The 21,163-nt window shown below is 42.6% G+C and overlaps 1 protein-coding gene across 2 annotated transcripts in view; it reads right to left on the reverse strand.

Annotated features, from left to right (window-relative positions):
• Psd3 (pleckstrin and Sec7 domain containing 3) overlaps positions 1-21,163 on the reverse strand; it is a 534,828-nt gene that overhangs the window by 439,214 nt on the left and 74,451 nt on the right. For both annotated transcript variants that reach the window (XM_031339986.1, XM_031339985.1), the window contains exon 3: positions 473-1,344. In XM_031339986.1, the coding sequence (XP_031195846.1) occupies positions 473-1,249 (777 nt within the window). In that variant the 5' untranslated portion in view covers positions 1,250-1,344. The remainder of the gene's footprint in view (positions 1-472; positions 1,345-21,163) is intronic.

The following is a 21,163-nucleotide window of genomic DNA, read 5'->3' on the forward strand; positions in this document are numbered from 1 at the left end:
TTGAAAGGAGGGAGAGGATTTCAGCTTAGCCACATCTTAATTCTCATATCTGAAACTAGAAATACCAACCTTAATTTCTCAGAATGGTTATGAGAATTAACTGATGCGAGAAAACAGCTAGTATAATGTCTGGCTACTTTCCCACCACCAGCGCGTGTCTGTGTACCTCCCTGGGGTTCCTTCAGGTCTTCTCTTAGAAAGTATGCCCCTCCCCCTGACTCGACTTTCCTAGGCAGACATCTTGAGAAGCTGATACCCATTGTCTCCTTTAGCACAGGATGTTATCAATTGGCTGGGAAGGTAGCAGAGTGCGGGGAAAGAACCAAAAGAATACTGCAGCAGCTAGGCACCTCTGCTCCCAAGGCACAGGTGACCTACAAGAGTGGCGCAGAGTCAGAACTTCCGTTCTGTGCCCTGTCTCCATCCCCTTTGCTGTGTATTAGCCAAAGTCCAGAGACTTCCAGGTTCTTACCTTGAGAGCCACAGCAGCAGGTGGGGCCAGGCAGCTCTGGCTGATCTGAACGGTAGGGCAATATCTGAAGAGCTGTGCCCTTGTTGCCAGCACGGCGGTACCTATTTCTTCACAGTTTTTTGGGAGTACCTCTTGGTTTACAGTCCCTGTCCTCTGGAGTGCTCTTTTGCCCCTGTCAGCTGCATAGGACAGGGTGCTTTGTGGAACTGAGAATTCGATGACATTCCTGGCTTCTGGGTCCATATCCCACAGGTCCTCGTGGGCAGAAATGACTGGCCAGTGCTTCCAGCCTATGGAAGGACTGCTGTTTCCATCATTCAGTGTAGGATCTGGGCTAGCAAGCCTACATGGCAGTTGTTGTGGTAGGCCAAGTTTCCTAGAAGCAGGGGCCAGGCAACGCCCACTATATGGGGATCCACCAACTCCACTCCTCCTTACATGCAGATTCTGGGATTTCTCTGTTTCTTCCTTCTTTTCCTTCGGTGAATAGCAATAGAAAGCAGCTGGTCTCTGTGTTCCAGGGCCTTCCGCCGGCAGCAGGCTCGAAGGAGAAGTAGCAAAGCCCTGCGTACATTTGAGGTTCCAGGGAGCTGAGAAGAAGCTTGTTCTGGGACTTGGGAAAAAGTGTCCCTCCTCCAGGCCCCCTGGGGCTGCTGTTGAGACTGCGGTTGCTGGAGAAGGGGCGGGGAGAGTTTGGGTAGCTCGGGTTGGTGGGGGCTGCAGCTGGATGAAAAGGAAGGAAGTTTTCATCTGCTGTGGCTGAGGCTGCTCGGCCATTTCCTCCAAGGGAACAGAGCCGGTCCTCGCCAGGGTTTCAGACCTCAGTGTCTCAGCAGGCAGACGTGACTCAGCCCCATGGTTTCACCATCAGTCTGTGGAAGGAAACAACACACCTTTAGCACGCAGGGGGGACTGGGACTTCAGTGGGTTAGGGGCCAGAGAATCCTGTTTGCTGGAGAACTGGACTCTGCTCAGAGTCCCAAAAGCAAACATTGGTGGAGAACAGTGTACAAGTGACAGATGGGTGTGTGTGTGTGTGTGTGTGTGTGTGTGTGTGGCAATCAAGACAGCCTTCCACACTTATGTCCCAATGGAGTCCCTTCTTTACCTTTAACTGTTCTTTCTATTGATTAATCCTAAATTATTTTGACTATTCCTGTGATTTGGAGTCTGATCTGAAAGACACTATGTGGTTTATAAATGAAACTTTTAGTAAACATTGAGGTGGACTTTCAGTCTCCTTTGTCGGTATATGTGAGACACAGTTTTGAACAAGTGGGATACTTCATGGAGCTCTTCTTTCTTTCTTTCTTTCTTTCTTTCTTTCTTTCTTTCTTTCTTTCTTTCTTTAATGTGTATGAGTGCACTGTAGCTGTACAGATGGCCGTGAGCCATCATGTGGCTGCTGGGAATTGAACTCAGGATGGCCCTGCTCGCTCTGGCCCCACTTGCTTTGTAGCTGTCTTCAGGTGCACCAGAAGAGTTACGGGTGGTTGTGGACCATCATGTGGTTGCTGGGATCCGAACTCAGGACCTTCGGAGCTCTTACCCACTGAACCATCTCGCCAGCCCCCATGGAACTCTTCTTAAAGACTACAGTAACTTCAAGAGACCCATGGAGGTAGGTTTCATGGCCACAGTACTCAATATTATAGTTTGAATGTATTGCCACTGCCCCTCCCCCCCCCATTCAAATGTTGCTGAAATGACTGAGAGGAGGGACCTCTGAGAGGCAGTTAGAGTCTGTGTATTGCCCACTCCACAGCCCTGTGGATTTGGATCACAAAGAAGCTTCTAGAGGAAACCCAGGTAGTGGTGGCAGTGGGTCCTTTTAATTTGTGAACTTATTGCAGCAGTGACAAATATTTCTATCCTAAGTTGTATGAGCTGGAATATGGAAATGAAGAGAAAGATGATGGTTGGAGCTGAAGGGAGGGCTGGCTTGGAAGGCATATGTAGGAAACCTTCATAAGAAATAATTAAATATAGGGGTGGGAGTGGGGCTACTAAAGGAGTGCTGGCCCTGGGTAAGACATAGTGGGTAAGACACAGAGAAATCATGGTTATTACTGGATATAAATAGCATTTTGATTGAAAAGATAAACTTTGGTGACAAATATTTGTCTTCCTTCCACTTAAAGAAAACTTCTAATTGTCTCTAAGACTAGCTAACCATACCTAGTTTGCAAGTTTGCTACTGATGTAGGGATTAAATAAATAGTACAAGGCACACAACCAATTCTCAGTAACTATTAGCTGCTACTCTTGGAATGTACCTACACATGTGAAGCTCTGAAGAAATTTGTTCATGCAGCAAAATAATTAAAATGTAATATATGTGGATATATCCTATATACATGTGCACATATGTATTGTTTTTACCTATATTAGGTGGCCATTTACATATTTTTATGCTTCCTGTCTGACAAGAAAGACTTCGAGAACTAGAATAATTACTGGTGAGAGTCAGCAGTGAATTTGGGGTTAGGAGACATAAGCTTGAGTTTTGGAGTAAACATCTATTAAGTGTGACTCACTTTGAACCTCATCAAACTCATTTATAAAACAACAAAATACATGTCTATCTTTCCCACTTAACAGAACTCTTACAGGTCAGATGGGATAATCTGTGTAAGAATAATTTGTAAGTACAAAACTGACATATGTAAGTATGCATATATATGTAAATATAGTCTTTAAGTTGTGATGTGTTGTAATACATAGACACAGGTGTCCGAGCACACACACACACACACACACACACACACACACACACAACTCTATGTATACATGAGGGTTATTTTTAAGACAAGATGTCAGATGGTCTAGGTTGGCCTTGAACTAGGATGACCTTAAACTCTCCATCTTCCTGCTTCTACCTCTCAAGTGCTGAGGCTACAGGTGTTCATCACCTATAATAAATAATAATATTATTTATACTCCTAAATGAAAGAACTCTTTGTGGTTTCTATGAAGTACTGTGGTTTTATTGCTTTGAAAGGATTCTAAGTCAGCTTCCTATTTTCCTGCCACCATTTCAAGATTTACACAATGTAGGTAGAAATGTCATAAAACTTAAATGCCACTCTGTCTCGCTAATGGTGACGGTTCCTTTCCCGCTGTTCTAGACAATTAGTAAAGGTTCTAGAATCTTAACTCTGATGGAGAGGGAGGCTATGAGTATCGAAGTACACTATTCCCTTATTTCAATCCATGATAACTTTATGAGGTGGGCAAAATGGCCACTGGGAATAAGAGAATAAGGGGCCACCGAGTTCATATCAATTTTCTCAGAGGGTAGTGTCCCCTGTTGGTGTTCTTAGCAGTTCTAGTGGAGGCCCCTGGAGTTCCTGAGTCCAATTTGAGTCTGCTTTGCTGGGCGTTTATAACTTGACAGAATCAAAATGTGGTAGTATCTGGAAAGCTAGTATCTTGAAAACTCCCCATCATTAAGGATAAAAGAATTATATTTGGAAAGTGATTGGAGAGAGAACACAGAGCTGGAGCTGGGTAAAGGACTGTGAAGAGGTAAAGGAACAGACAAGGGCATAGGATGTGGAAACAGAATAAAAGATACAACTCAGAAAGTCAGAAATACAAGAATAAGCACTGAGCGTCCCTACTCACCTTACCAAGAAGTCTTCAGAATACTCCAGGATACCCTGTCTACCGGCGTCCACACTCACACCCCATCTACCGGCGCCCATGCTCACACCCTGTCTACCAGTATCCATCCTCATACCCCTTCTACCAGTGCCCACACTCATACCCTGTCTACCAGTATCCACCCTCACACCTCATCTACCAGCGCCAACCCTCACACCCCGTCTACCAGTGTCCATGCTCACACCCTATCTACTGGGCCCACACTCACACCCTGTCTACCAGCGCCCACGCTCATATCCATCTACCAGCATCCACATTCCTTCAGGACTATAGCTTCTTTCTCCATTATTAGGCACTGTCAGCTCCTTCCAGTGACTTTGATGTGAAAGTGATGCAACTTGATAATGATGGTGACTGTAGCTTCTGTCTGTCTTGGTTTCTCCGGTTACTTATAAATAACAAAAAGTTAGTTTCAGGGATGGAGAAGTTCAAGATCAGAGTGCTGCCATGTTCTTGAAAGATGACTTTTCACTTCAGTCTCATGTGCTAGAGAGGGTAAGGGCTGGTGCTCCTCTCTCTCTCTCTCTCTCTCTCTCTCTCTCTCTCTCTCTCTCTCTCTCTCCTTTCTCCCACTCATGGCACAACTGCCTCTCAATGACCTGCTTCCTATTTCTATCACCTCTGTCCCCCAGAAGGTGGCATGTACTCCATTCTGTGTCACAGGGTTACTGGCACTGCAGTCTGCAGAAGGTAAAGCTGCTCTCCCAAAGTGGGGCAGAAATTAAGCAGGTGCAGATGATGCAGGCAAGGGTCTATTAGGCTCTAACAGCTGCTCCTTCCATACTGATCGGCTTCATGTTAGCGCATCTAGGAGCTACTTTATTTGCCATGGATAGAAATATGAGATTTGGAGAGAACCTTTTAGAAAAGCAAAAATTTCACACATCCCTTCTTAAGTGTCAGGGCACATCATGTTCTGTGACTCCTCAACCTCACACATAGTCTTTCCATATTGGCTGGAGTGACTTTCCTTTTTTTTTTTTTTTTTTTTTTTTTTTTTTTTTTTTTTTTTTTTTTTTTTGCCTCTTCTCAAAAGGCAAGTCCAACTCATGTCATCATAGATGGCACTGTGTCTGGTGCCCCCCTTGCTATGATCATTTATGGAGGAACCAGATGGCAACTCTTGGAAAATATTGTAATTAGGAAGTCTTTCATCTCCATCCTGTTTCTATTTCCTTCCCTCCCACCCCCACCCCATGTACACATTGGCATCTTCTTAGTGAATCTTTGTATTTTAGGTTGATATGGGCCCACCCTGGCATCTGATCACACAGGGTAATCACATTTGAAGTAAGTGGGAAAATGCTGAGACCGACAGGAACCCTGGGCCAAAAGGAGATTCAATGCTCTGTCCTGCGTGCAGATGTCCAGGCTTCACCCCCATGTCTTCCAGAGTTCTTTACATGATGGGATAATGGGTTTTTGCCACAGAAGTCCTCTGCTAAGCAGAGGTGAGCAGCCCTTTTCTAGAGAGAGAGAGAGAAAGAGAGAGAGAGAGAGAGAGAGAGAGAGAGAGAGAGAGAGAGAGAGAGAAAGAAAAAGAGAGAGAGAGGCTGTGCTGTAGGGCTGAGAGTGAGGATGAAGGACCAGCGAGGCTGTGCTCCATGTCACCCAGACTCTACGTCCTTCTTGTGCCTTCTAATAGCTCCAGGTTGTCCCCCGTGACTCATTTCACATAGCTGCGAGTTTCCTGGAAACAGCTGTCACAGAACTCTGTCAGACAGATAGGAACTGCTTTAAAAAGCACAACTTATGAGTTCTTTGGAGAAACAAGGGCACCTTTCTGTTCAACTTAGTTATGACTGTAATTTATTATGTGCGCTCACCCTGGACAAGTAATTCTCACTGGTTATCCGATTCACTCCACATTAGAGTATAGGATTAAAGCATTCGAGGTCCATAGATGAAAAAAAAAAAGGCTGAGATTCTTAATAAGTGGCAAAGCCAGCACTGCAGCCTCTCTTGTCTGGGCTCTGAAATCTCTGCTTTCACTGGACTGCTTGTCAGAACCATGCTTGTCTCCCCTTGTCACTCTCCCATCCTGCATTGCTCACAGAAGCCTATCCCTTCAGTTCTATATTTACTTTTAAGTCATCTGAAGGAGACTCAAACTGGATCGTGCTTACTCTCTGTGGGCATCAGTGTCCTCAGGAGAAAGACCACCATCCCTCAAATTGGCCTGAACCTTCCCTGCTTTCTTGTGTGTTTCTTCCATGGTTTCTCTACATAGTGATTCTATCCCAGACAGGACAGATTCTCAGGCCTCTGCAGGTCAGCCATCCCTCTGCTCTCTCCCTTCTTCCATCCTCTCTAAGTAAATGATACAGCCTCCTGAACCTTGGCAATAGCCTAACACCTACGTGCCTCTCATTAGTCCCCTCTTTCCTAGTACTTTCGGTCAGCCATGTTCACTCTGTGGCCAGCTTTGCTGTAATGGATACAAGGAAGATGGAAAGCAGGAAGAGAAGCAGGGGAAAAAAAAAAGCTAAAGCTGTCAACGTTTCCCTTTCTCTTACTCGAAGTTATACTTACAAGCCATTCAAAAGAGTTTCAACATTGCAAATGTCTCTCCTAAGTAAAATACTTGGCTCAGTTATAAGCTCAGATTAGAGCTGCAGCTTGGTAATTTTTACATATATTGCAGATAACAAAATGCAGGGAAACACTATCAAATCGTGACGTATTCAGCAACATGAGTAGAAACTGGTGTATGAGATACAAACATGTACAATAAAGTAGTGCTTAAAGATAAGTGACATGGGCTTTATGTTTGTGAGTGTTTTTGCTTGTGGAATCAAAGGGAAGAGTTGGGGTTCTTCACTCTTCACCCTATTTTTTGAGAAAGGAAGATGCCTCATTGAACCCAGAGCTTGCTGATCGACAAGGCTGTCTAACCAATAAACTCCAGGGACTCTCTTGTGAAGTGGAAACTTTAAGGGTTCTTTGGAAAGTCAGTTGTGTTGGATGGTGTTTTGCTGGGGCAAACATATGAAGAAGTGTTTTTTCCTAAAGTGGACACAGATGAAAGATTACGGCAGACTCATGAAAGAATGTTTCACTGAAGCAAAAACAGGAGAGAGGATGTTCTGCTAAAGCAAACCCGTGAAAGGACAGGTGATAAAAGATTCTTTGCTATCAACACACATGTATTGGTCTGCCTGACATTTCATAGTTGAGCTGCATTTGTCAGGACTCCTTGGACTTGAGCTTATTGGATGTGTGTCCTGAGGCAAGGGACATGAAGGGCATGTGACGCTTGGAGGGTATAAATAGGGCTTGGTGGAATGGAGACAGAGCTTGGCTTGCTGGTACAGCTAGCTCTGCAGTGCTTGTGGGTCTCACTTCTTTGCTGATCTTCACTTTCCTGAGAGAGGCACAGCTCAGAAGTTCTCCTGGGTTGTTAGTCCCTCCTGCTGACTCAAGCCAAGGCTGAGGTCTGGCTGTCTCTGCTAGGTCCTGTCACCGCTGTTGCTAACCCGACTCTACCAAACTGGACTACTGGTATATCCATGAAATGTTTGTGAGTGGATCAAGCTGCAGCTGCCTGCTAACCTGTGACCTGAACTGCCTGTTTCCAGACAGCACAGATAGTTGCTCCTTTCTAAACAGGTCTACTTTCCCTGTATCCTTTTTTCCCTGCTCCCTCTGGTAGGTGGTGGTCTACAAGGGAGGTTAAAGCATTTAAGAACCACCATTAAAAATAGGATTTGAAACAATTAAAGTTGCATTCTTATCTCTGCCTCTCAGCACTAGGATTATAAACAAACATCATCATACTCAGATTTATATGAGGGCTGGGATCAGAACTCGGGTCCTCATGCTTATACAGTTAATGAAGATGTCGATTGGGTGACTACACTTTACATGGCATCCCCATGTTTAAGAAAGAGAGAGAGTTATGAAGCTAACTTGACCCAGCAGCAGAGAAAACAGGGAAGGCTGAAGCCAGATGTCTACACCACCCTCTGTCGCCATCTGCCTTTTTGTGGAACACCGAGCATCTTTGTTGCTGAGGAGTGTTGTATGGCACACTCCAGCACGGCGGAGTGAGTCAGGCTAAGCAGCACATGCAGACAGATACAGGCGTGAGGCTCCCATTTACCTCTGCCTGGCACCTCCAGTAGTTTTGACAGCTTTAATGGGCTACAGACAGGCTATGAGCATATGTGCTTATCACACATACTCAGCCTTTTAGTGGGACCCTGGAAATAGAAGAAAGGCCTATTTATCTTAAAAGACCATGGCGGCTTAAGAAAGAGTAGGGGACAGAGGACAAACAGCAGTACTTGACAGTAGGCCTGTTTGACTTCAAAGTGATTTCTACTGGGTTTATTCAGCCGTTTAAATGATAGGAAATGGCTCTTTGGTCTATTTAGCACATATATACATTGGACTTGCCTCCTTAGGATCGTTTTATCTTCCCTAGGGTCAAAATGGATTTAGAAACCGGAGAATAATAGACTCTTCCATAGGATGAAATGTTAAAAATGCCGAGAGGGCTTCCTGGGCCTTAGGTTCCATAGCTCATTAAGACGTCACCCAATTAAAAGTTCTATCCCCGTGACTTCATTTCTTTAGAGTAAGTATTGCTTTAGGTTCAGTTGCGGATTCTCTTTTAACATAGTAATTCCTCTGTGGTGTTATTTAGATCCGGACTGATCCCCAGAAGTCCTTAAGGCTCAGTGCCCAGATGGTAAGAGGTGTGAGCTCTGTAAGAGGTGGGGCCTAGTGGGAAGTCTTCTGGTTATCAGAGGGAGGGAGAGAGGGGTCCTGACTATTCCTTTTCCCGTCATGTGCTAGCCAGGATGTGAACAGTTCTTTTCTGCTCTGCTGCCATGCTGTCCAAAGCAAAAGGGCCAATCAATTGTGGACGGAAGCCTCCACAACTATTAACCAAAGTAACCCTTCTCTCTTCATAAACTGATTGTATTTCAAATATGTGTTAACATTTCCTCTAGGCTCCTAGCAACAGTTACTTAGCAATGGTCAGGTATGAGCCAGGCATATGAGGAATATTTGTCCCCCCCTCTCTTTTTCTCTCTCTCTCTCCTTCTCCATCTATTCTCTCTCTTCCCACATATCCCTGGGTGACCTCTCCCCCTCTTTCTCTCTTTCTACCTTCCCTGTCTCCTTCCTTTCTCTGCCTCTTCTCCAGACCTCCTTCCCAGGTCCCACATAAACTTCCTTTTATACTAGGCCTGTCTTGTGGCTGATACCTCAGGGGATGCCTCAGCATGGGTCTACTAAGGTACCGCCTCCAGCCACATCATACTGTATTTTATGAAACACAACAGTCTGTGTTACAGTAATGGAAAGGATGGAAGAGAAAATCCCGATACCTTTATTACTTTGGTGCAAGTGATTTTCCAAGGCTATTTCTGTATCCAGGTGCATTTAACCTTTGTATATCATGATAAGTTGTCATCTACAAAGTCGCTACCTGAGAACTGTGAATAATATATTAAGGAAACCTACAGTGTCATTGTCCATCACACGCATAGCTACCCTGGATCCCGTGTGGCTTCGGGGCCTTGAGTCTGACGCACCTGGTTGACTGTCCACGTTCAGCTTCTCCTGTGATGAGATGGTAGTTGTGAGAGAATGGGGCACACATGCCAGGTAGAAGCCGTAACAGTCTACTACCCTAGGTTCACTCAACGAGTCAGGAAGGTGGGCAGCTAAACTCAGCAGTGCTGGTCTATAAGTCTCAGACTTTACAATAACAGCTGGGCAGGCCTGGCAGGCTTTCCTTTAGCTCCCCACCCCCTTAACGTTTAAAATACAGCCAGTGATTTTAAACCACAAAAGAAAGGAAGAAAGGAAGGAAGGGAGGGTTTAGTTTTATTCCTTCAAGCTCCTTTTTATCACAAAGGTCTGCATGTAAAAAAAAAAAAAAATGTTTGGCCTTACATGGCTGCAGTTGCTTTCTGTCTGTTTTACATTTAAGGTAGAAATAGAAATCTTAAACAAACAAACAAACAAATCTAACGAGCAGAAAACAGTGAGGAACAAATGTACTCAGTGGCACACATCCTGGTCTCTGGTCATGGAGGCCCATCCTCGGGCCAGCAAGGATAGTGTTGGGGAGATATGGAGGGGAAGGCAGCAGGCTTACTTGGTTTAAAAACAGTTCCTGGGATGTTCGAAGTTTTTTGTTTCTAATGAGTTATACACCAGCTGCATGTTTTTGTTGTTTTATGACTGTGAAATCTTAAATAAGACACTTAGAATTTCAGGCCCATACCTTTCCATCTACAAATTGTGACTATAACATTATCTGTTTTGTAGAATTACAGCAAGCATTAATCTATAAGAAAACAATTTATAAAATAGATACCACTCTGTCTAGGTGCCTTATTTCTCTTAATAATCGACTTCACTTAAAGTTACAAAACGTCACACACAAATGCATTCTCTGAAGAGATTCTGACTAGCTCAAGGCTTAAAGAATAAATAGTAATTAGGTGGTTAGGGAGGAGGAGAGAGATCATTTATGCCTTGCTGAGGTGAGGCATCTATACAAAGAGAACTTGAGGCCTATGATTTGCAGGGCAGGCTGGGGCTCGCAAACTCACAGGGACATGGGGCTGAGAGGAGTGGGGTCCCAGAGGCTTTGTTTAGAATTAGGAAGCAGGAAACTTGAGGCAGGCAGTGAAAAGAGCTCAGTCCTGGGGTGGGGCTTGTGGCACACCTTGTTAGGGAGTTTACAGCTTATATCCCGAAACAATACTTTAACTACTCGGTTGAGTATATATTATTCTATACAAATATGTGCATATATGTAATCTATTTAATAAGTGCACCTCTTAAAAGAGATTCTCTGCTGATATAGTTTCTGAAGGTGTCGACTTACAACATCAAGCCTGATTTTTTTTCTTTTTGTATATCAGGTTTTTTTATTAGATATTTTCTTTATTTACATTTCAAATGTTCTCCCTTTCTCGGTTTTCCCTCCCCGTTCCCCTCCTCCTGCATACCAACCCACCCTCTTCTGCTTCCTGGCCTTGGCATTCCCCTACACTGGGGCATAGAGCTTTCCTAGGACCAAGGGCCTCCCCTCCCATTGATGACTGACTAGGCCATCCTCTGCTACATATGCAGCTGGAGCCAAGGGTCCCTCCATGCGTACTCTTTGGTTGGTGATTTAGTCCCTGGGAGCTCTGGGGGTCAAGCCTGATTCTTTATGTCAGGATTTCTTTGGGCTTGCTTTAGACAGTCTTGCTTTTGATCTCGAGTTGGCCTTGAACTCATGTTTCTTCTGCTTCAGCCTCCTGGATTACAGCTATGTACCACCATGCCCAACTTTCAAAACCTTTAATATGCAACTATGCTTCATAAATTTTCAAGACAGGAATACAATCTCTAGAATCTTTGACCGTAGGCACTTTTCCTGAACTTCACTTTCTGGCATTTCCACTGCTCCAGGGTTTTCATTTCCTTACTGCACAGTGGGAAAAGCTGCAGCCCCGAGGGGCCATTGTTCAGCTCACAACTGGTCCCTGCTTGTAAATATCGCTGTGGCTCTATCAGCGTTTTCTCATCTCTCCTAGCTTGGCAAACCCACACCCACTAAGGCTTTTCTTTGCAGGAGAAACTGCTTCTTCCCTTCCATGGATGAACTTGACATCAATAATGCAGCTCAAGGCAGAGGTAGATCCTCTGTTCCACTCCACCATGCCTGTCCTTGCTAGTCATAAGGGGTACAGGCCCTCCTTCTTGAACCAAATGGCCTTATGTTACTCTGAGATGTCTAAAAGATCAAGTGAGTCTTACCAGGCCAAGAGTGGAGAGTTAGTAAAGACAGCACTGAGTGTCCCAGTGTCCTGCTAGGGGCCTCTTCCCCAGGCTGCTCCACTATGCGGTGCCTCCCAGTCTATAGTCTCATTCCACAGGCTTTGGTTACATGCCAAGGGGATATCCCTAATGCGTTTTTTATAGTGATATAATAACACATTGGGAATGTCCGCTGGCATTTATCTGTGAATTTTCTTATTTTGCTTCCTCTCTTCATGCTAGATGCTGGATTACCCAAGTATTAATATAATGCCATGTGTCCTAAGAATTAAAGTGGAAACGGGATTTTTCAGCCACCTTTCACAGTAGCTTGGTTTGCCCTCTCCTCTATATTATCTGTGTTTCTCTGGGTTCTGCTGTGCCAAAGATGACTCAGTGGGTGAAAATTGAGGAGGTGAAAACTTACAGAGCCTAGGAAATGGGTAGCTGTGGTGGAGTGCAGGAGTATAGCCGGCTACAGACCCTGTTTTCATCACAGGCTTTGTGCAGGCACGACACCCCTGCCCAGTGTTCACTTGGCTGAAAATTTCTGGATTATAGAACAGCTTCTGAACAAAGTGCCCATTTAAAAAAGTCTAGGAGAGGTAGGCCTCTTGGCATGAGCTCAGTTCAAGGCCTTTTAACCCCTATCCCCCCATTCCCTATTGCTCATCCTGGCATTGCTCTCCTGGCATTCTGAGCAGAGCTGTTCCTGGCTTTTTTTCTCCCCCCCTCTGGCCTCCTCCCCCCCGCCCCCATTACCTTGGGTAGAATTAGCTTTTGTTTGCTTTGAGGTGCATCTTTTAAAAATAATGGCTATTGGGGCTGGCGAGATGGCTCAGCGGGTCAGAGCACTGACTGCTCTTCCGAAGGTCCTGAGTTCGGATCCCAGCAACCACATGGTGGCTCACAACCATCCGTAATGACATCTGATGGCCTCTTCTGGTGTCTGAAGACAGCTGCAGTGAATTGGGCTGGAGCGAGCAGGGCCGGAGCTAGTGGGCCGGCAGAGGTCCTGAGTTCAATTCCCAGCAGTCACACACATGATGGCTCACGGCCATCTGTACAGCTACAGTGTACTCATACACATAAAATAAATAAAATAAATCTTTTAAAAAAAATAATGGCTATTTTTGAAGATTTCAAAAGCCATAGTGACTTTAATCACTCTTTCCAGGCACTGTTTTCAGCCCAGATAGTTGGAAGAGCCTGGGGCCCCAAATCCTGGGGCTGGCACACACATGGCCTGAGTAAGAGGACTTGCTCTCCCAGTTTAAAGCAATCTGATTTGGAAAGAGTGGGAGGATATGAGTCTAAAGATAGCCACATGAATACGGGAATCTTTTTCCAATTAGTGTAGAAAGATTCTTTTAGCCTGATTAGCCTCCTAAACCACAAACTAGAAATGTTTTGCAGCTTGTTAGTGTAAATATATTCTGAAATAACCTAGGACATTCACTCAAACATGATCATTTGAATATGGCGACCATAAGACTTAACTGTCTTACCAATCCATTAAGTATTAGTAAAAATATAATTATTGTGTACAGAGCAATCATATACCTATAGTGTCCCTTTCCTTCTGAAAAGCTATGCCTATCCATTAAATTGTTTTATACCTCCTCATCTTTGCCTACAATTTTTTTCTAATTCAATCCATCTCACGTATAGTAGCTAGGGATATTTGCTTACAAAAAGGATCCAAATCACGTTGGGATTTTTTTTTTTGTTCAAAATATTTTACATTTTCTGTAAAATCTGAAAATAAGAATAGGTGCTCCCATGTTCTACTCTCAATGTTTGCCTTTGTGCATATAGTAACATTTGGGAAGGGCCACTCACCTGCCTCACTCACCTCACTCACCTGCCTCAGTTACAAACTTTTGGTAAGTATTCACGAGTATTCTGAATTTTGCTAAAGGATGAAGCAATGTTGGTAGTTCTCTCACGTTTCAGTTGCTGGGATAGGACATTAAATAAACTCAGAATGACACACATGACCAAGGCAACTTCTAGAAGAAAGCATTTTTGGGTTTTTAGATCAGAGAGTTAGTCAATGACCATGGTGGGGAATATGGCAGCAGACAGGTAAACACAGCACTAAAGTTGTAGCTGAGAGCTCACAACACATAGGAGGCAGAGAGAGAAAGAGGGCTAACTGGAAATGACATGGGCTTCTGAAACCTCAAAGCCCACCTCCAGTGACATATCTCCTCCAACATGGCCACACCTACTCATCCTTCCAAGAAGTTTCATCAACTAGAGACAAAATATTTAAATATATGAGCCTGTGAGGGCCATTCTCATTAAAATTTCTACGGTAAGTAAGAGTTATATTCTCAGGTCTTGTAGAAACATCAGTTGAGTAAGTACAGAAAATAATAACGTGTTTAAAGAAATAAACTGGCTCACATACAGAAGTTCTGAAATGCCACAAGAAATCAACAGGAACAGTGACAGAGAGTAAAAGGCAGCAGAAGCTTTGTCTCTAATGATGTTGAAATATAGTACCTCCAGGATCTAGAAGCAGAAGAACCACACATGTGAAGTGCCTAGAATGACCTGTTTGTAAGGGGGCCACAGAAGGTAACACACTGCTTGTCCAAAGAGAATGATGTAAAGGTCTGTGTGAGACTGTTACTCAGCCAGCCACCATCGTGAACCATACAGCTGACCATTGAATTTGACAACTTAGAGTACATGGTGAAGAGATGTAGATTTTTGTCAGGGAAGACATTTCAAGTTGGCTAAGGAGCAAGATAGGTAAACCTGTACAGACAGACCTTTGGAGAAGGTCTGAGTTAGTGTGTGCTAGCTTGAGAAGATGTGGAGGGATGGATCCTAGAGTAAAAGTATGCGTCAAGACTGATCTGAAAGAGAAGTTGAGACTGGACCTATAGGAAAACTGGAAATTGATCAATAGTGATTGACATGCTGTTTAGAACTCATTAGAAGCCTGATGTCAGGACTTCAAAATGACCAAAACATCACAACTTTCTGAAGGCATGCTCAAGTATAGAGAGAAAAAGATGGCTTAATTCATTCATGGAGGTAAGGTAGTTAAAAGGAATCATTATATTTATAAAAATGATCTGAATGGTAGGATATAGTAAGAAATGGAAAACGAGAAGTGGTGCTCTCATAAAAACATTGATAAATAGTGAGCTATTTGGAAGATCACAGAAGTGGAGGCCAGGATGAGGCTGAGGGACTTTCATAGCAGAGATAGTTGAAATCGTAAACTAGAAAGACACGGGATGGGCCAAAAATTTGATGTTGCCAGCTGAGATGTCATAGGTGCTGCATGGTCTGGGTGCCAACTCATGAACTGAATAACTAATGACACAAATAAAAATTATTTGAGATAAGTAGTTAAAGATTGAGATGTCAGGTGTGTGTGTGTGTGTGTGTGTGTGTGTGTGTGTGTGTGTTCAAGCCATGGCATGTAGGTGAAGGTCCAGTCTAAGGACAAGGACTCAGACTCTAAGTTGATGGACAGCTGACTCCCGTTTTGGAAAGAAGCTGATAAAAAGGTGTTAGTAAAGAGGAGTTGAAGAGAGAACCAATAGAACCAGAGAGGGAGCTGTAATGGACAAGGAGGGCCTGAGCTTAGAGAGGTCCAATGCCTGATATCATCTGGGGAACCAGAGCCTCCTGCCTTCCTGAAGCCTGATTTTAGTCCTCTTGAATGGGTCAGTCCACCTGTAGCAGAGTATTCACCTGTCTCTGGGTGCTATGTGAGATGTGCCCTAAGCAACTGGAGAAGCTAGCTCCATTGCTTCCCATAGTCTCTAGCATCAAACACTTCATGTATATGGTATGTGCCCAAAGCAGATAACTTAGTTAATGAAACATTCTGTACAATATGCAGGACAAGTATTATCATTTATACTTTAGTCCTAGAGATTCTTGATGTGACCCTTTTGCTCTCACCACCTTTGCTAGAGATAGAATCCAGAGTCCAGGTTATACTATGTAAGCAAGTAGTACCCTGCCCTTGAACTACGTCTGCAGTGAGGTGGTTTCTTTGTTTACCTAAATATTAAAATAGATGGAGGGGGTAACAGTCCAGGCTGAGCTATGCCAGCATTGTTCATTTTAGCTCAGCTATGTGGCTCCCTTGAATGAGTAGAGGTAGAGCCTGTTGCTGATATGTCATGTTAGAAGAAGGCAAGGGGAGATGCCATGCTTCTGTAGAGGACGCATCCATCTGCACAGATTAGATAAACCAAAAGTCCACAAAATGCTTTCCTAGTGTAACCACTCCAGCAACATTACAAACGGTGGATCCCTTGTGCGGACCACTTGACACTTAGTGTATGAAATTTAAAGTACAGTGTTTCTCTGGAGGGGTTGGGACTATGAGTAATCTGCCCTGACTTTTCAACAGTAATTTACTATTTTTGAACTGCCTTTACAATATAAGAGCTTAGTAAAATTCCAACTTAATAATGTGCCAAGTACTTGCATACATTTAATCTTTGTTAAAAAGAAACCTACATTAAAAATAATTAGTTTCTTGTCTGTCCCTGGTGAGGAGGACAGGTACTTTCTACCTGGGACAGATGGCACCAGTTACCCTGACTTTACTGTGGACATTTTACTTGGAGGGCAGAAAGTCCTGGGTGGAAGCTTGGAACTGCATAGGCAGAGTGTCACAGCTGAAGGCACCTTTTTTGAGTCCTTTTGTTAAATGTCATTGAGTAGGAAGCTGGGAGGCGACTCAGGAGTTGAACTTGGGAAACTAAGAGGGAGGGGAAGCTGCAGGTAGTTCCACATCATCCAGTTCCCACACCAGTTTCCCCTGCTCCTCTCATCAGTTGCTACTCCAATACTTCCATCAGGAGGTTCTTGGGTAAATTGTGATTATGTTAATGATACCTAAGGGTGCTTGGATCCATCCTCTGCATGGGGTTGAATGAGTTTTGCTGTCACAGACTATCAGGTTTGGAGGGTCTTGAGGCAGCCTTATGCCCTCCAAGTCAGAGCTTTCTCCCAACTTTTGCATGTAGGAGAATCTTAATATATGTTAAGATTGACTTACTTAATTTCTTCTGTTAGAAGTAAGTTTCCACGAGGATGGTAGGTGGTACCTAGAAGGGAATTAGAATTTCTCTAGATGTGTTGAGAATGTGTTACCTGGTTGCTTCATTAGTGAATATTAGTGCACATTTATAAACTTCACATTCAAGAAGCTTACATTTTTCTGTATTATATATTATAATTCAATAAAAAGGAAGAAAGAGAAGTGGTAAAGGAAGAGAAGAAGAAAGAAAAGCCTGGCTGTAAAGCTAGGTTGAGAAGCTTGAGCTTGATCCGGCAGTCAAGGCAGGCAATTGTAGGTGTCTCTGTGATATGCTGTGGCATACCCTAAAAATGCTTAAAGGATTATCAGTTTGATATTGGAGAGCAGTTTCAATAGAATAAGAAAAAGTGACAAGTGACCTAAATCTTGGGCAACAAGGCCTCAGAATATATTGGGTTGATGATGGTGATACATTAAAAGACAAGCAGGGCCAGTCACTACCCAAGGAACCAGCTTTCAGATAAACTGTAGAATGAATATTCAACACGTGTTACAGGATGATTTGCATATGCCAATGTTTGATATCACCTTACACCTTAGTCTGGCTTCTATTGTAATGAAATCTCTTACAGCTATCAATTGGAGAAGAGGCAAGACAATCTACTTAGACTAGCTCAACTCATTGGGTGAGCACCAGCTTTGGACTATTTCTTATTCTCAGAGATATGTCCTTGTAAAGACACAGAGTGCCTACTGGTGTACACCCACCTAAGGAAAGAGCAGTGTGAACCCTGACTATTGAAAACTAAAATGTTTTGGTTTCCAATACATTCTGATAATGCTGTCAAATGCTTCTCTAGCCAGGATAACACTACTACTTGTTTTAGGACCAGTTTAAACCACCAGTTTAATGGCTGAGTGTTTGATACTGAAGAAACCATTGTTTTCACTGTCATAGAACACAGATGTGAGGGACTGGATGGAACAGATCGATGCTTATACATCCAAAAAACTATGAAAAATAGCTTGGCCTGGGATCCTTAACATAATTCATGTACAACTTCCACAATTTCAAATTAAATAAACTCAGAATGACACAAATTTGCTAGAATGTAGTTGAAACTAAGCATGTACATACGTCTAGTTCCACAGAATGTTTATCTCTTAATCTCACTAGACACCTCATTTAATTTCTGCATGATGATCCAATAAGGAAAAGTAGATGAATCGTGACCATGTTGACTTTTCCCAGAGGGGAAATAAAGGTTTGGGTTCTGAGATGAGGAAGGAGTTAACACAGTTCCTTAGTTTGCATAAATCTATAACAGTGTGCACAAGTAATCTGCGTGAGCTGGGTTAATCGTATCATCGTTGTGTAGCTTTGCCCTCATGCCAGTCATTGGTGCACTATCTAATTTTATTAAGTTCCTCACAGACCAGGAGAATCTTAGTGAGAAGCCAGTTCTCTGCTCATTAGCAGTGACCTCCTAGTTTGTTTACTTAGACTTTGCTTTGGTCTCCCGCCCTCAAGCCCTCAAGTTAACATACTTTTGACTCACAACCATACTGTCACTGTACCCGTCTTGACCCAGGACAGAGGCAGATGAATAGAAGTATTGATGCCAACTTTATAGCTTCTGTAATAGGCAGCATGCCTGAATTCCTATCTCTTAGTTCTGGTTTCTCTGGAAAAACGGGAGAAAGGAAAAGGCCAAGAATTAAAAAGGTATTCAAGGGCTTTGTAGTGGCTATTCCTGGTTGTCAATTTGACTATATCTGAAATGAACTACCATCCAGAATTAGAAGGCTCACCTATGGCCCTAATCTGGAGGCTGAGAGATACAAATTTCCGATCTGAATCTTGGCGTGGAGATCTTGAGGCATAGTGGCTATGAATTCCAGAAGATTAACCTAGGAAGATCTATGAGTTCAAGGTTACCTGGGATTAAAGGTGTGGAGGCACACACTTTTAATCTGGGCCACACCTTTTGCTGGAGACCTATATAAGGACATTGGAAGAAGGAAGGTTTGCTCTGCTTCACCTGCTTGCCTTGTGGGACTGAGCAACTGCTAGATCCTTGGACTTCCATTCACAGCTGCTGCTGACCATTGTTGGGAGTTGGACTACAGACTGTAAGTCATCAATAAATTCCTTTACTACATAGAGACTACCATAAGTTCTGTGACTCTAGAGAACCCTGACTAATATAGGCTTCAAGGGGTCATCATTAAGCTTTTCTGTATATACTATAATAAAATTATTCATGATACAGAGACAGAGTAAGTGCTAGAGTATCTCCTAGTAGTTTTGAGTAGGTCTTCTGCAATCTTGTCCTCATTCTCAAGGCTCTGAACTCAGTTCTAATTCCCTTATCCTTGAGAACCCAGCTGCATTCTATGCTACTCAAGAAGAGCAGGGAGGGGGAGAGAGGGAGAGAGAGAGAGAAAGAGAATGATCAGCATGGGTGATGTGGTATGAAAATAGGATAAAAAAGGGGATTTAGCATGCAAAGCCAAACAATGGTGTTCATATGAACACCAGATGAACTCCATATGGACTCCAGATGAACAAAGGTTCTGCATCTAGACACAGTTCAATGAGAAATAGACTCTTAAGTTCAGTGATTGACAACATAAGCTTTTATTTTGCAGTAATAGCCTTATCAAACTGACACTTGGAGAGGCTCTTCGAGAACTAAAATACACACAATTGAACTATATTTATCTGTAAAGGACAATGCAACAATGATATCTCCAGGAATGTGGCTGGCTCTGGAGGTCATTTTGTTATGCAAAATAAATTGGACTCAGAAAAATACCACATGTTCCATGGATGTTCTATATCTATATCTATCTGCCTATGTAGATTATAAACCTATAGTATATATACATATGTGTAGATATACATGTGTGTATCAAATATGTGCATATACAGGTATACATATATATGTATGTGTATATACATCTATATACATGTATACCCACATGTACATATATACAAATATATACATATTTGATATACACACCTATATTTTTGTCAAATGACAACGATTTTATGATTAATTTACTTTATGATTAAACACTGATATGAATTCTGATCCATTGTCTCCTAACTATGTGATCTTGGGCAAACTGCTATACTTCGTTTGTCTCAATTTCTTAAACTTGGAGTAAAATAGAGTGATATCACATAACCACTGTTCAATAGTAAACAAATCGGTGGTGTCAGTGTACATCTGAAATGCTATTATTAGTATAAACATCTTGATATTATTGTCATTGTCTATTAGTGAAGAGTCTACATGAAGTTGGTTTCTTAAATAAACACTACTATAAAAAACAAAACAAAAAACCAAACTCTTAAGTCTCTAGTTCTAATGGAAAAGGAATCTAGATTCCTAAACCAGCTTGAACTGCATTTTAGAGCCATTTTAATATTTACTTATTATCACCTGTATGTATACACTGCTCTTTTCTTACATCAGTTTAAATCTCTACAGCATAATTTCGGGTTTAACATCAACAGAATATCTGAGATTCTGCAAAGTTCTTTATAGGAAGATGGGGTACATTTTTCTGATTGTCTTGTTTCCTCAATTTTAGATTCATGTTTTAACTTCTAGTAGCTAAGGGACATTGCTGTTCTCAACATGGATTCAGTACGCTTCTATGACTGGGTGTGGCAAAAGAAACTTAATCCTCACCAGATGATGGTCTTTGTTATTTTTATGATAAACACAATAAATAGCAGAGTCAATAAAAAAGTGACAAAGAAGGACCACTCTTTATCCAGAAGATAACAAACCCTTGAGAAATTGGGTCATACTCTGCTTTCTAAGGGTCTACATTTCCTGGGCTATCCAACATGACAGCCAATACCTACATGAGTCACAAACCTTGAAATATACCTACCTACAGTATTCTGAAGACTTTGTTTGAAAACATAAATGAATGTAAAATGTATCATTATTTTTATTATTTGTGTATTAATTAGTAGTGTTAATGTTTTGTATATATTGGCTCAAATAAAATACATTCTTAAAATAATATCACCTCTTTCTTTTTAATTTCAACATTGAAATGATAAATGTGGTTTACATGGCTTACATATTTCTGTTGGGTGCACTGGTAAGACACAACCCTTAGTCTTTCAACTGAATACTATTTAGTTCTCTCTTTCCTTCATTGTATAGAGATGGGAACCAAGGAAATAGCTCTGCTAGTTC

This window comes from Mastomys coucha, unplaced genomic scaffold (genome assembly GCF_008632895.1).
Source record: "Mastomys coucha isolate ucsf_1 unplaced genomic scaffold, UCSF_Mcou_1 pScaffold22, whole genome shotgun sequence".
NCBI classification, from domain to species: domain Eukaryota; kingdom Metazoa; phylum Chordata; class Mammalia; order Rodentia; family Muridae; genus Mastomys; species Mastomys coucha.